At 51.5% G+C, this 14886-nt stretch overlaps 1 protein-coding gene across 3 annotated transcripts; it reads right to left on the bottom strand.

Moving 5' to 3' along the window:
• Positions 1–564: 564 nt before the first annotated feature.
• Positions 565–14677, bottom strand: CALCOCO1 (calcium binding and coiled-coil domain 1). Of its 3 annotated transcripts, none has more exons than XM_010804858.4 (16): positions 14636–14677; positions 12324–12503; positions 11881–11983; positions 10749–10939; positions 9140–9298; positions 8557–8705; positions 6816–6906; positions 5706–5861; positions 5249–5503; positions 4665–4790; positions 4085–4180; positions 3630–3738; positions 3228–3430; positions 2573–2679; positions 2095–2148; positions 565–1597 (listed from the first exon to the last, which is right to left on the bottom strand). In XM_010804858.4, exons 2-16 carry the CDS (start codon positions 12477–12479, stop codon positions 1420–1422), a joined length of 2133 nt encoding a protein of 710 aa, XP_010803160.1. In that variant the 5' UTR covers positions 12480–12503; positions 14636–14677; the 3' UTR covers positions 565–1419.
• Between the last annotated feature and the right edge of the window lie 209 nt (positions 14678–14886).

Here is a 14886-nt window from a genome sequence, read left to right as displayed (position 1 = left end):
CCTGTGAAGCTAGTTAGGGTGGATGAATGTGTTTTTGTGTTTGTAGAGTCTGCATGTATCTGACGATTGGAACAGAGGGAGAGAGGGAGGCAGGGTTGGGAGAAATTCAAATAATTCTAGAGATAGGTTTAGGACATTTTTTACCAAGCTGATACTCAAAGGGGTGTACTCTTAACGGGAGTAATGTCTGTCCTTTGGCTCAGGTACAGTGAAGGCTGGAGAGTAAAGGTCTCAGCGGTGGAAACTTCACCCTACTTTCGAGACACACACCTCGGCCCATATCCCAGGTCCCACATTGCTCCACCTGGGAACAACCCTCCCCTCCCCCTCAGTTTGCCCCCTCCTGCACTGCAGTGTTCCCCAACCAGACCCCCATCTGAGACAAAGGTTCCTCTCTCCTCACTTCCCACCGGTGGCCAGCGTATCAGGAGGCATCATGGAAAAATACTGCTAGCCTCCTCCCTAAGGCATGGGGCTGGCCGGGGGGGGCCCTTCCTCTCTTCCTCTTCCCTCCACCAAGGTCTAAGAGCCAGAGGTCTTGAGCATTTTTGCTCTAGTCACACCTCATGATAAGAACACATTTTATTAGAATAGTTATACATATCATATAAATATATTTGTTCAACTACTGGCAGGGGGAGAGCAATGTGGGGGGAGCTCTTATTGCTGAAGGGGGATGTGGTGAGCGAGGGAGGGCTGGCAAGTGGGGACACCTGGGACCATTTGTTCCCCCATCCCTCAGAGAAGGCACAAGTACATTATTTCTTTCCATGTGAGGACCCTGGGGGATGGTGGTGGAGAGGGACAGGAGATAAAGTACAGAAAACCTCAAAAATACAAAAGAAACCTCCAAACTTATATCTAATGGTATGGAAAAGGCTGGGTTGGGGTATGGAAGGCAGCGGGGGAACAGGAGGAGGAACCAGAGAAGCTCAGAACCGGAAGAGACCTAAAGAGGTCATGATGTCAATGCAGGCCCCAGAGAGAACTCAGGTAAACAAACACAGACCCCGAACAAAAGGCGGGGGGGCGTGCCCCAGGAATTGGCTTTGGGGCATCAGAGAGTGTGAGTGTGTGTGGTGGTGGTGGTGCAGTGGTTGGTGTGACTAACAGAAGCAACCGGAGCCAGGAGGGGGTGATTCCATTTCCCCTAGAGAAGGCCTCCTCCATCTTGGTTCCTCCAAAACCGCTTTCAGGGAGTAAATTCAGCCACTGCTTCCAAGAAGGAACCCCTGCCTGGACAGAAGAGCCAGCTGGGAGAGGATGATGTTGGGGAGCCTGGGGTGTTTTCAGGCAACAGAATATCATGGAGTGGAGGGTGTTGGAAAAGAGGCATGAAATCTAAGTGTATGTCTATGCATGAGTGTGTGTATGTGTGTAAGTGTGTGTCTGTGTGTGGACTGGGAGTGGGGGGTGGGGTCACTCAAAGGTGAAAGGGTCCTGGGTGCTGAAAAAGAAGTGTCCATCCATGTGGTCCTCCATGGCATCCTTGTCACTCTCGGCTGGGAAGCGCTCCTTACAAATAGGACACTCCTTCCACGGCGGGGTGGCAGGGCCCCCAGTGCTGGCCTCTGTCAAGGGACCCACAGCAAAGCCACTAGAGAAAGACAGAGGGGAAAGAGAGGGTGGGCATGCTCTGCTGCCTTCTCGGCTTTTGGATCTCAGGGAGGGGGACCCACACACGGGGGCTCCCAGATGACCCTGTTCCTAACGTCCTCTCCAAGCCTCTCACAGTCCCCTCTCCCCACAGCACTGGAAGCCTTAGCTTCCAGGCTCCCCCGTGCCCTCTTTTCTTTAGTCCCTGCTGGTTGCTCCAGTACACAGCCCTTCCCCCAACCCCCTGCTCTCCTCCCTCCATCTCCGTCTGCTGCCTAATGAGGCTGAAAATGAGTCTGACATCGTCCTTCATCTTCCTGCTCCAGCCTGGAAGGATGACAGCATCACCTCCTCCTTGCCCCGAGCCCATCTCATATCCAGGAGAAGCTGGGGGCTGGACGATAAAACCTCTCTTGCCTCCCTACCTTCCCCTCTTGACCTGCAGGGGGAAAAGGGAAGGCGGGTGGCGGGGGGTGCGGGCGGGGCACAATCTGATACCTGAATCCGCCACCCAAAGGATTGCCCAGGGGAGTCAGAGAGGAGCGACAGCATCTGCGGGGTGATCAGAGGGATGCTGGACCCCAGTCTTCTCTCTGTTCCTGTCCCTGGGGGCCTTGGTCACCTCCCTTCAACCCCTGACAGAGCCTAGGCACTTACCTGGTGGCTGGGGAAGGCATAGGGGCAGGAGAGGGGGGATGCAGGGCAATTTGGGCTCTGCAGAGGACGGTGCTAGAACAACACAGAAGCCAGTTAAAGGCAGGGCCCGAGTGCGCATGTGCATTGATAGGATTGGGGAGGGCTGCCTGAAGGCACCAGTGATCTGGGGTGCTGGGTCATTCTCTGCGTCAACACAGCTACATCTCCTTTTCTTAGCTGGGGCCAAGAAGAGGGAGGTGGTGGAAGCGCATGAGGACTGTTCACCTGGGTGCCCTTTCCACGGGCATCCTCCCTGCTGTCTGCCCCCTTGAGCACTCACCTGGCCATGTCGTAGAAGGCACTGCCCAGTTCTGGAAGTAGCAGGTTGGCCTCCTCACCCCCACTCTGCACAGCTGCCATCAGGACCGACTTCTCATCTTCAGCCTCCTGGGCACCAAAGGGATAGGGCTGAGTCTTGGGGTAATGTCCCAAGACGGGGGAAGCAGAGTGCTGGGGCAGGTAAGGGACGAGCAGACTAGGCCGAGGTTGTTAAGAGGGCTGCAGTAAGAGTGGGGCATGAGAAGCATTTTTTTTTTTAATGTTTATTTTTGTTAATTTATTTGGCTGTACTGGGCCTTAATCATGGCATGTAGGACGCAGTTCCCCAACCAGAGATGGAACCTGGGCACTGGGAGTGAGCAGTCTTAGCCACTGGACTGCCAGGGAAGTCCCAGGAGAAGCATTTGGATGGGGGTTGGTGCACAGGAAAAAAACAGGCATGGGAAGAGGGGGTGGCAGCAGTGAGCTATTGGGTCACACTGGGTTTTGGGGTGGTGTCTACTGGGTGGCCTTAAAGACAGCCTGGGCCTTCCTTGCTCTCCTCCAAGAGAAAGAGAGCCCTGTATAGCTAAAGCTCCCTGATCTGCAGGCTGGGCCACTTGGGATTGGGCCTACCCCTTGTCCCTGCCCCTGTTCAGTCTCTCCTCTCTGCTCACCGAGTCTGAGCTACTGTCCTCAGCTGGCCCTGAGAGTTGGGGAGCAATGGGAGCTGGCTGGCTGATGACCACGAGGGGAGAAGCCTCTCGCGGCCCCGTGGCAGGGGAGGAGCCCGGGTCCCCACTCTCACACAGGCTGTAGGGTGGAAGCCTCATGTCTTCTGGAGACTCGTCCTCTGAGTCTGTCAGAGCTGCTGGACAGCCTGTAGGCAAGGGAGCAGGCAGAGAAGAAAGAGGGTTGGATCAGCTCTGGCTTCTCTGGAGGAAAAATATAGTTAGCAAATCAGGGACCAGGGTCTGGGAAGGAAGAAGGCAAAACACGGAGGGCAGAGGCTGCTCCCAGAGGGTCACATGGGGAGGGAGAGTTGGGTGGGGGTGTCACAAGACTGTGGGTGTACAGACTCAGCCCCACGGCGGCCTCCTCGTCCTCTGTGGCAGGGTCCTCACTCCACTTCTCATCAGCCACCTTCTCTAGGCGGGCCTCCAGCTTTCTCATGTACTCCAGCAGTTCCTGGAAGTGGGGAGAAGTGTGAGAGGCTGAGAAGGTATGAACCAGGCAGCCCCACAAAGCCTTCCCCTCGTCCAGGGTGATCTCTGAGCTCCTGAGAATTTGATGCCTTCATCAAAAGGTGGGAGGGTTTAAGGCAGATTTCCACCCCGCCATGCCCACCCTGCTTCCCCCAGCAACCCTCCCCTATCCTGCCAGGTAGGCCTCTAAGAGGAGCCATGGTCCCATTTTTAGCCTCTGGGCCCTTCTTACTGATGCCCGTCTCTAAGTCGAGAGACGACAAGAAGACACCGAGCTTCCAGCCCTCGGTCCTCCTCTCAGGCATCCAGGGGCGCTTCTGGGCTCTCACCTGCTTCTCCTCCTGTAGTTGCTCCTTTTCCTTCTGGAGCACACGCAGCGCTGAGCGCAGCTCTGTCAGCTCCCGCTTGCTCTCTGACAGCTGCACCTTGGGGGAAAGGGCCAGATGGAATCTGGAGCCTAGAACGTGCCTCCTAGAACCTGGATGCCACAACGTGGAACCACGACTCCTCATGCTTTCACTCCTTGCTTGCCCCGACACACGGGAGGCCTGACTCTCCTCCTCCGAGAGCCCCGTCTCAACCGCAGGAGACTCACCCGAGTCCTTGCCTCCACCTCCCAAGTGGGGACTGGGAGGACTGCCTCTGGGCTGGGGTGCAGAGGCCGTGGTCAGAGAAGGGCCACCCTAGAATTCTCCTGAGTCATCCCCACTGGGCCCAGAATGTGTGCCGAGAGCAGAAAGGCACATGGCAGGCTTCCGACCAATGAGGGATGGGAGGCCTGCAAGTGGAATGCCGCCTACCAGGGAAGTGAGTGCTCAGCACTTCTGAGCCCACAGCCAAGGCAGAGGGAAGGGGCACTGATGCCTAGGGAGGCCCCGCCTGGGGCTCTGGGGAGGCTGGGTGCCTCACCAGGCTAGAGTCCTTTTCCCGGGCCAGTTCAGTCTTGAAAACTTGGCTCTGAGTCTTCTCCTCCTGCACTGCCTTTTCCAATCGAAGTATCTCTGCACTCAGCTTCAGGATCTTGTCCTTCTCTGCCTGGAGATGCCGAAGAAGCAAACGGGACGTTAAGGGTAAGGGATGCCACTGGTAACAGCGCCATTCCTCACTGTGTCTCTTCTTTATTGGACTGAATGTTTTGGAGCCATTTAGAGACATCTTCCCTTCTTGCCTTCCTCATTCCTTGAAAGAAGGAAGGGCTCTAAGAGCAAGGTGCCTTGCTGAGTAGGAATGGGTATCGTGCAGGGCTGGGGCGTAGGGTGGAACATGTATCTGAATCAAGATGTTAACAAAGGCAGGTGCTATGAAGATCAGGAACTGGACACTCCTTGCAGGGAGGGGCCACACCGGGACAGTGAATATCCCTCCCTCATGGGCCCTCCTCACCCCTAAGTCCATGAAGGTTCTCACCCTTGTTTCTGTCCCCCCAGGGGATTTGACCACACTGAGGTGGGGGCAGTAGTGACCAGGAACCTGCAGATCCCCCATCCCACTACCTCCACACTCTGCAGCAGCCCTGCCCGCTCCTTGCTCCACTGGCTTTTTTCCTCCTTCAAGTGCAGACTGAGCTCAGCCAGCCTGCCGTTGACTCCGGCCACCTCCAGACGGCTGCGGTGCAGCTCGGCTATGGTGCGGTCCCGGGCTCCCGCTGCGCTGGCCAACTCCTCCCCAAGAAGGGCAGCTTTCTGCTGGCTTGAGGCTGCAAGCTCCTGGGCCCCTCGAAGCTGCTCCTTCAGGGGCTCCAGCTCAGCCTCGGGAGAGAGGAGGAGATGGAATCAGGGCTCCCAGCAGTCATCTCTTGAGCCAGGAAGACAACTAGGTTCCTTCCTGTCCCCCATTGCATCAGGACCTCAGGCCTGGGTTCTTTAGTCTTGAGCCATGCCTTTCCCCCTATTTGTTTACAACCAGCCCTGGAACGTTTGCTGCTTCCTGTTGCCCAGGGCTTTCACTCACCACCCGCTGCTGGACCTGGCCGAGGGTGTCCTTCATCTGGGCCACCTTATCCTTCAGTCGCTGGGCCTGAGCACTCTGCTCCTCCTGCCGGTCCTTGGCCTCCTGCAGCTCCAAATTCAAGCGGCGGTTCTCCTGCTGTGCCATCTGGAGCTCAGCCTGGTGGAGGTGGAGAGGAGGTAAGGAAAGGGAATACATATTTGGGGTGACTGGGCAGATGGACCTCTGTGATGAGAAAAGCCAAGGTTCCACTCCTCAGATTTAACACAAACTCAAACTGTCAGCCCTGGCCAGCCCTTCCTGGGTTCTCAGCACAAAGCAACTCAATCCTGAACGTCCCATCTCCAGTGGCACAGCCTGGGGTCTTATGTGAATCTAGGCATCCCATGCCTCATGTCTGCTCCCCTACGCTTCCTTTTAGACCAAAACTCAACTTGGATGTGGTGTGGGCTCTCACACTCGCCATATTCCACCTCCCATTCCACCCCGTCCTTGCCACTTGTTTCTGTCCATGGTACTAACTCCGTCCCAAGTCGTTCAGGCTGGACACCTTGGTGCCATGTGCAGTTCTATTCTCTCCCTAGCAGCCCACAGGATGGATGCTTCTCCATCCTTGGGTTCTGATGAAGTCATTTGGAAGCTTCAATATTTGATTTCAGTTTCTTCCAAATTATGAAAAATGATGTTGGAAGACAATGTATAGACTCACATGTTAGCACACTGGAGAGCCCCAGGCACTGACATGTGCTTCCAGGTTAATCCATTTTTGTGAAAACCTCAGAATAAAATTTCAACTGTATTTTCTATTGACGTGAAGAGTGAACTGAGATTGCAAGGCAGAAGCTTAAAAATGATCATTTGTACTGGTCTGTATGTGAGACTCAAGGTATACTCAATACTGTATAACCACACACGATACAGAAACAGGTTAGCTGCTGAGGCCAACAAAACCGTCATCCATAACCTCCAATTTCAAAGTTTGGTATCCATCAAAATTATCTAATTGCTTTCATCATTTTATAAGGAAATGTTATACATCTGAATTTGTAGAAGTAAGTTTATAGTAAAACATGGGATGGACAACTGAGAGAGCAAACCAACTTGGAGCCTTACCTCGCTTTGCTCCTTGTCTGCCTGCACTTCCTTCAGCTGCCCAAGGAGCTTCTCTTGTTCCCGAGTCAAGGCCTTCACCGAGTCTCTAACCCTGTGAGTGGTGGACACAATGTCAGGTGACTTATCGGTTTCCAGAGAAGGAACAAAAAGACTCAGACTTTGTCATCAGCCCTTCTGCTGGGGCTCGTCTAGCCCAGAACACCACCTCTCTGGGACACCCAAATTCTAGGTCTAAGCCCCAGGTATCTGAGATTGCTGGCTTTGGAGCGCAGTCTGGGGGTAGACAGTTGTTCCTTCCTCTCTGTGTGTCTCTTTGAGGGAAGCTCTGCTGATGGCTTCCCAGTTGTCTGCACTCAATCAAGAGACTGGAACCCAGATTTTTGTAGACATCTGGGGCCAGTCATCGTTAATGACAAACTTTTGATTTAGGTCAGAAGTCAGCAGATGTGTTCGGTAAAGGGCCTGAGAGTAAGTATTTTAGTTCTGCAGGCTGTGTGGACTCTGTGGCAACCTCTAAACTCTGCCACGGGAGTGTGGAAATAGCCATAGACAGGATGTAAATGAATGAGCCTGGCTGTCTCAATGAAGTTTTTATGAAAACTGGAATTTGAATTTCATTTGATTTTCACATGTCACATAATATAACTACTCTTTTGTTATTCAAGCATTAAAAATTGTCAAAACCATTCTTACCTTGAGGGCTATACAAAACCACGTGGTAGGCTGGATTTGGCATGTGGGCCACAGTTTGCTGACCCCTGGTCTAGACAGTCCCTGATCTTTTCCAGGTGCTTGGTTTGATCCCAACGTTTCTATTCCATGATTTAGAACCTAGACATTTAGTATCTCCCTAGGGCAAGACTAACACATCCTAGACTGAAGAGGCCTTAGGGACCAACTCACTTTTTACTCTGGGTCTTGGATAGCATGCTGCTTTTCTCCAAAGAGTTTTTAAAAAGATATTAAATCTACCAGCACTGAATGAAAGAAACTTAATTATGTCATTTGATGAAAGAAGTGTTTCTCCTGGTGAAAATCTGAAGGAGAGGCAAGGGAGGTGGCCAATATTTGTGCTATATGGTACAGAGAATAGTTGTCTAGCAGAAGATAGAAATTTATTCTATGTGGCTCCAGAGGTCTACACCAGGACCAATCAGGAAAGCTACAGCAGAGTAAATATGACACAAGAGATAAAAAAAATGATGGCTTTCTGATAAAGAGGCCACCTTCTGAGGCAGTGATCTTCCCTCACATACCCTCTTAAATACATTACATTTCTCCCAATGCTAAGGTTCTATGATTTGTACCTGTTTTCAGGGCAAAGATCCCATAACATTTCTTGATCACCAGTTCTAACATTTCCTAATAATGAGAACAGAGTCTAATCTTATGCTTTGCTGAAGTAAAATCTGAAACCCACCCTCTCTTATCTTGCCTGGACCATTCTATCCATTCCGTTCTTCCAAATCCTGCACTCCTAGCTCCTGCTTCACCTTCGCTGCACAATAAATACTAATGATTATTTCTAAAGGTAAGGAATACAGAATAGGTTGTATTCCTATTCTGAAAGATGGAAGAGAGCTTGGCAGACAGAGATATCTTTAGGAACTGGAATACCCTGAGTGAAGTTGAGAAGGGAAGGAGAAACCATCAGGCAGGTCTTGCCTGCCTGACACAGGAGGCTGAGGATTGAGGGTCACAGGAAACGAAGGGAAGTAATGGGGCGGAAAGGGTGCCTCACCTGTCCAGCTCCACCTCCTTCATCAGCACTTTCTCACTGATGGTCTGGATGTCCTCTTCCAGCTCCAGGATGCGGGCCACATGGTCTCCCTGTTGTCGGCTCAGGATGTCCCTCTCTTCTGTGAGCTCCCCGTGGGACCGGGAAAGCCCCTGGAATTAAGGTTCCCCAAGAAGAGAGAAGCTGAGACTCACCTCGCAATGAGTGGACTAAAGGCTTAGGAGTAGAATCCTAAGTTTGACTACCTACCCATCTACCCTTGTAAATGTAAAATCTTTTACATTTACAAGTCACCTTCCTTGAAGAAGAAACTGTAAGGACACATCCCCTTCCAGTGAAGATGGCCACCTCCACCCTATCTCAGCACTCCTATGACTCAGAGAACTGAGTCTCACTACCATTTTGGGACAAGTCTCCCATCACAGCCAGTTTACTACTACTTGTGAGCCCTTCAGCCTGTATCTTTGATGCCAGAACCATTAAGAGCCCACTAACATCTCCCTTTCACTGTCTTCATTTTACTGGGTTTAGATTTTGGACCCCAGGTAGGCAGCCAGGACCTTCCCCCCACCGGCCCAGCTCCCACCTTATACTGCTCTGCCAGCTCCGCATGCTCCTGCCTGGCCGCTGCCAGAGCCTTCTCAAGCTCCTGCACTTGGCTCTTCAGCTCTGTCACCTGCCCCTCCAGCTGTAGCTTCAGCTGCATCAGGTCATTCCTCTCTTGCTGGCTCTCATCCAGCTGGTTCTACGGGGGACAGGATGAGAAGTTGGGTTCTGCCTGCAAAGCACCCATTCCAAGGTCCTGTCCCCACCACTCTGCAGATGCGTGTCAGGGTGGGGAAGTTACATCAGTACAGGCTATAAAGGGGAGAGTCAGGGAGGCCTGGTGTGCTACCAAATCCTGCCCACCTCCCATCACACATGGGCTCCCCGAACTCTTACTGCCCACCCCTCTTCTCTTTTGTCCCCGAGGTCTTGCCCCTTCTTTGCCCAGCAATGGCAGGAACTCCTCACCTGGCAGAAGTCTTTCTCAATCCACACAGACAAAAGGGATGGCTCCCCTAATTTTACCCTATTTGTTCTGGAGTCAGACAGATGTGGGTTTAAATCTCCAGTATGATTTTTGTTTTTACTAGCTAGGTGACCTTAACAAAGTACTTAATTTCTCTGAGTCTCTTTCCTCATCTGTCATGTGATTCCCTAGCCTGGATTGTTGGAAGGTTTAAATAAGAAAAATGAATGTAAAAACAGAAAGTGGGTAGGAGTTCACCCACCGCTGACTTACGTAAGATATGAGTATCTTCTTCCCATCCTTCTGGTGATTCCATAAGCTTAGAGGGTTCCAGAGGGCAGGAGTTTGCGTAAATCTCAAACTACTCATTCCCACCTTCTGAGCCTTCCCCAGGCCTGTCCTCTTGTCTGGGGCATGGACGTCCTCCCCATCAGGCCCTCTCTTTCCCCTTCCTTCCGAAGTCTTCCTTGCTAACATCTGCCTCCTGTCCCTAATTCTTCTCTATTTGGTCCAATAGAAAAATAATACAAGCTACATATATAACTTAAAATTTTCTAGTAGACGCTTAAGGAAAATAATAGGAAACAGATGGAATTCATTCATCTAATCCAGTCGATCAAAAATGTTATCATTTCAACATGGAATTGATATAAACCATTATTGAGATCTTTTACATTCTTTTTTTAATACTAGGTCTTCAAAACCCAGTGTCTATTTTATCCATTCAGAACATCTCAGTTTAGACCAGTCACATTTCAAGTGCTGAAGAGCCACACGTGGGTAGCTGCTCCACAGGTCTGGGGCCCTACCGATCTGCTCTCCCTCCTCACTCATCCTGGAAATGGGTCTCATCCTTCCCTCCCTTGGAACGTTCCTTCCCCAAGGAGCCTCCCTCCACCCTCTGCAGCTTCCTCCAGAGTCCAGGGAAGGATGAAGCCCCAGAAGGAGGAGGTTCAAAAAGTTCTTAGGAAATACTGAGTGATGCTGGCCTGTGGGTGGTCTGCTTTCCTACCCTACGTGGTTGTGAGTATCGGACTGAGACTTTCCTGTAGGCAAGGCTTTGGGTAACTCCCAATGAGGTCACAGCTGAGGCTACAGCGAGGGCAGGGAAGTGGGAGGGGCCCCCTGCAACGGTATCCTCCCACACCCTTGCCCGGGAGCAGCTCTGCTGCTCTCTTCTCACCTGCAGCACAGTTGCCTTGGGGACAACCAGCAGGATGTCAGAGCCACCATCAGTCTCCTCCAGGGTCACCAGTTCATCCATGGGCCGTGGCTCTCGGAACTGGAAAGGGGGGCTCTGCCCACACACCCGGCCCTGGCGGTTCACATAGCGAAACTGGTAGAGCTGGGCTCCAGGTTTGGGCAGGTAGCTGGCTGTGGGGAAAAGTACAGACCCAGGACCCCAGTATGATGCCAGGCCCTCAGGTGCTCAGCAGACCCTCTTCCCCTTGGTGTATCTTATTAGCCACTGTCTTTGGCTCCAGCCCCTTGCTCCCTGTTCTATAGACTGTTTTCTCTCCTCTCGTCTCCCACAGGCTACTTCTGATCCCTGGCATACTCTTTCCCTCCTTTCTGCCTCGCCCTCTCTTTCCTCTCTTGCCCAAACCTACCCTCTTTAATAACAACAACAATAACAACAATGCTGTTGTTGTTGTTTAATTGCTAAGTCATGTCCGACTCTTTTGCGACCCCATGGACCATAGCCCGCCAGGCTCCTCTGTCCATGGGACATCCCAAGCAACAGTAGTGGAGTGGCCTGCCGTTTCCTCCTCCGGGGGATCTTCCCGACCCAGGGATTGAACCCAGATCTCCTCCACTGGCAGGTGATTCTTTATCACTGAGCCACTAGGGAAACCCAGTAACAACACTAGTTATCATTTTTTTGAGTACCCATTATGTGCCAGGCACTGTATTAACAGCTTTATCTGTATCATTTTAAATCTTCATATTGTTCCTATAAGCCAGGCATCCCCTTTTACTGTTACGATAACAGACACAGATAGGGTAAGTAATTTGCCCAAGGTCAAACAGCTTGTAAGTATTAGAGCTGAGATTTGACACTTTTAGAATCTAATGAGCATCTTCTTAATACGAAGCCACTTTTCCCCTCTTCCCTACCTCCTAATTCCACAGGAGGAGTCCCCTCCTTTTTTCTTAGGAGGCAGCGTTATTGGCCCTTTACTGTTCCTTTCATGTCTGAACCCCTGATGCTGTGAAAAGCCCATGATTCTATTAATATATCTGGTGAACCCATTACCCTCTTCCAAACTCTATCCCTTTGACCCCTCCCTCCCGATTTTTCCTCTTCCTTGTACCTTGGAACTGGACGCTGGCGTGGATGGGAGAACCATCAGTAACACTTTCAGGCACCAAAGACCACACAAATGTGTGGTAATCCCGGACACAGGCAGCCTCCACCTGTCAGAGCCCACAGTGGAAGAAGGGTATGGCGATGCACCTCCCAGCTCTGGATAGTGCAAAGGGCTGAGGGACTGAATGGGGGCGGGCAGGATGGTGTGGCTGTGGCAAGGATGCTGAGAGACAGGGAAAGTGGAGGGATGCTAGTGTGTCAGGAGAGAGCAAGGTTAAGATAGGGAGAAGGTGGGCTTTGCTTACACAGATGGCCTTAGCCATTTCTGACATCCTTCTCCCTTCTTCCCTATCATTATGAGGTTGCGAATCCAGAAACCAAGTCATTCCCCTTATTCCAAACCACCCAGGACCCATAAACCTGAGCCCAAAGGGGATCTAGGGATACCTTGAAGATGCCAATCCAGTCACTGGCACTGGGCACGGTGCCTGGCGGGAGTGTGTAGTGACATTCCACCTTGGTGTTGGGAATGTAGGTCCGGGCTACATTCAGAAAGTTGACTCCACCCCGGGATGGTGCCCGGCTTAGTGATGACTCTTCCATTCTGGTCTCGAGCTATCTGCCCTCCTGTGAAACAAAGATTTAATATCCTAAAAAGTCTCTCCCCTCTACCTCTCTGTCCCACAACTCTGTCCCTACCCACCCACAGCCCTTGCCCCTAGAGATGAAGGTGTATCTGGTTTCCAACCCTTGTGAGTTACAGGACTCTTTAAAGGTATCAATCTTTTTTCTAGGGCATTGGCCTGGCCTTTGTGGTCGGTACACATCTTGTCTCACACTGCACCCTCTGAGTCATAAGCTTTTCCTAGAATTAAGATCTAATTTCTGCTCCCTTTTCACAGCCTCACTGACCAAGCCTCAGTACCCCAGAATCTGCTTCCTGAAGTCAGTCCCTTCTTTTCCATTTCTTAATAGCCTTGGATATTCCAAATTCTTCAGCCTCCATCTCCTCACCCCATCCCTCACATCTTCTGGCTCTTGAATTCAACTTCCAACTGAGGTGTGGGCCCTCCCTCATCCTGAGCAGGTCTCCTTGCTCAGTCCAGCTGTACCCAGAAATGACTTATGACACCTGAAAACAGCAGCCATCTCTGAAAGTAACAAGCCAGTCTTTGGAGCTGCAATGTGGCTGACCAATCCTGAAGCCTGTGAACTCTCACCCTCTCTTCCCATCTCTTGCCTGTCTTATGCCATGAATAATAATAATAATAATAATAAAGCCTGTACTCTTATCCAAGAGACAAAGGGAAAGGATGGAAATACAGGTTCTCTCCCTCAATTATTACTCCAGAAAGTCAAGAATTCTGGAGGTGGCTGCTTCAAGGGTGAGGTGGAACACTCAGTAGGAATGTGGTGCTGTGGGGAGATGGAATGTGGGGGCCCCACCCCCAGTAGGGACAGCCTGGAAGTATGGGCCCTTGGAACGGGGAAATGTACACATAATGTTGAGAGGAAGAGAAACAGTTCAAAAAGAACCTCACATTCTTTTCTTCAGGTCTTGAGCAGGGCTCAAAACCTACGGGTTTGACTGTTAACCCATCTCTAGTTTTCCCCTTCCCCCTCATTTTCTCTGTTCCCCTTAGCCTCAATTCTAAATGTCTGAACCCTTCCATCTGCTTGGACTGGTAGTTGGAGGCATGCTATAGGATGGGATTAAGAAGAAAGGTGTTCTAAGTTGGGTGAGGAGAGTTCACTGGAAAATGTGAGGGTAGAGTGAGGAAAGGTAACAATAATCAAGAGAACTCTGCAGCGGAGGACTGTGAGATGGCCCTCATCAACTCTCATCTCCAGCCCACTGAACTGAGTCCTGTGTCAACCACAGCCACTAGTCATGTGCACACCCTCAAACATCACAAACCCACACCAGGCTTAAGTCAGGTGGGCAGGGACTTTAAAAGACAGAAACTCAGTAGAGAAGGGAAGGTGGGCCAGCTCTGTAAAATGGAGCTACTTCTCCCTCCAAAATGGAGACTTAATTGACAACAAGAGGTGTCTCTTTATTTTCATCTCTGAAAAATCCCTAGTGAAAACTAGTCTATGTTTTTTCCCCTTCAATACAATTCTGGCTTTCTAAAAGGGGCTGAATTGTTCTCAAAGACATTGTCCTGGGCACCCAAGACAATATTCCCCACAAAATTCATAACAGCTGGAAATATCCCCCAGGTTTGAAAGAGAGTTATGGGCACCTAAGGTGTGTATGTGTAGCCAGATTCAGGTGTTTGCGGGGGTAGGGGTGGGGGGTTCCCATCCCCCCACCACGCTGTAGGGCTCTAGAGTTCTTTGACATTCTACATCTTGGAAGGCTTCCCTCCCCACGGATCCAGCGTAGTGAAGGCCTTTGGACTGGTTGAGGGGAGCAGCGTAGAGGGTAAGGGGAAAGGGAAGGTTTGTGGGGCCAAGTCTTGCTGGGCCGAGAACGAGCGGACTTCAGCCTCCCTCGAGTTCCCTTAAGCGTATCACGCTTTATAGAGAAGGACTGAGAGGGAGGCAAGAGCCGTAAGAGGGCACCCCCGTGATCAGGCCCCCCATGAGACCAAGAACTCCCGAAACAGTGGGGATGGCTTCTCCAGTACGGAAAGTGTTAACGCTCAAACGCTCCTGCTCCCCCTTCTACGGTTCCCTTCGATGATCCTTTCACAGATTGGAAAGTGGGGTGACCCCCCATAAGATCGCCCCCAAATTAGGCCAAGTTTTCTTACCCCACAGACGGATCAGCTGTTCCCTCACCTTTCACCAACAACAAAAACAGCACTCGGACTCCGAGAGGGAGGGAGACGAGTGGGCGCGAGGGCTTCTGGGGTTTGTGGTTCTCCTGCACTTTTTTTCCTGTTGAACCAGCGCAGAACTGGGACTACATATCCCAAGAGGCTGTGCGTAAGGAGGGCGGAGTAGAGGGCGGCCTTGGTGGCTGCCTCACCGCTGCATCCTGGGAGGCGTAGTTCTCACTTCC

This window comes from Bos taurus, chromosome 5 (assembly GCF_002263795.3).
Source record: "Bos taurus isolate L1 Dominette 01449 registration number 42190680 breed Hereford chromosome 5, ARS-UCD2.0, whole genome shotgun sequence".
Classification (NCBI taxonomy): Eukaryota; Metazoa; Chordata; class Mammalia; order Artiodactyla; family Bovidae; genus Bos; species Bos taurus.
Note: the sequence above shows the minus strand (reverse complement) of the source record. Positions and strands in the feature narration are given on the sequence as shown.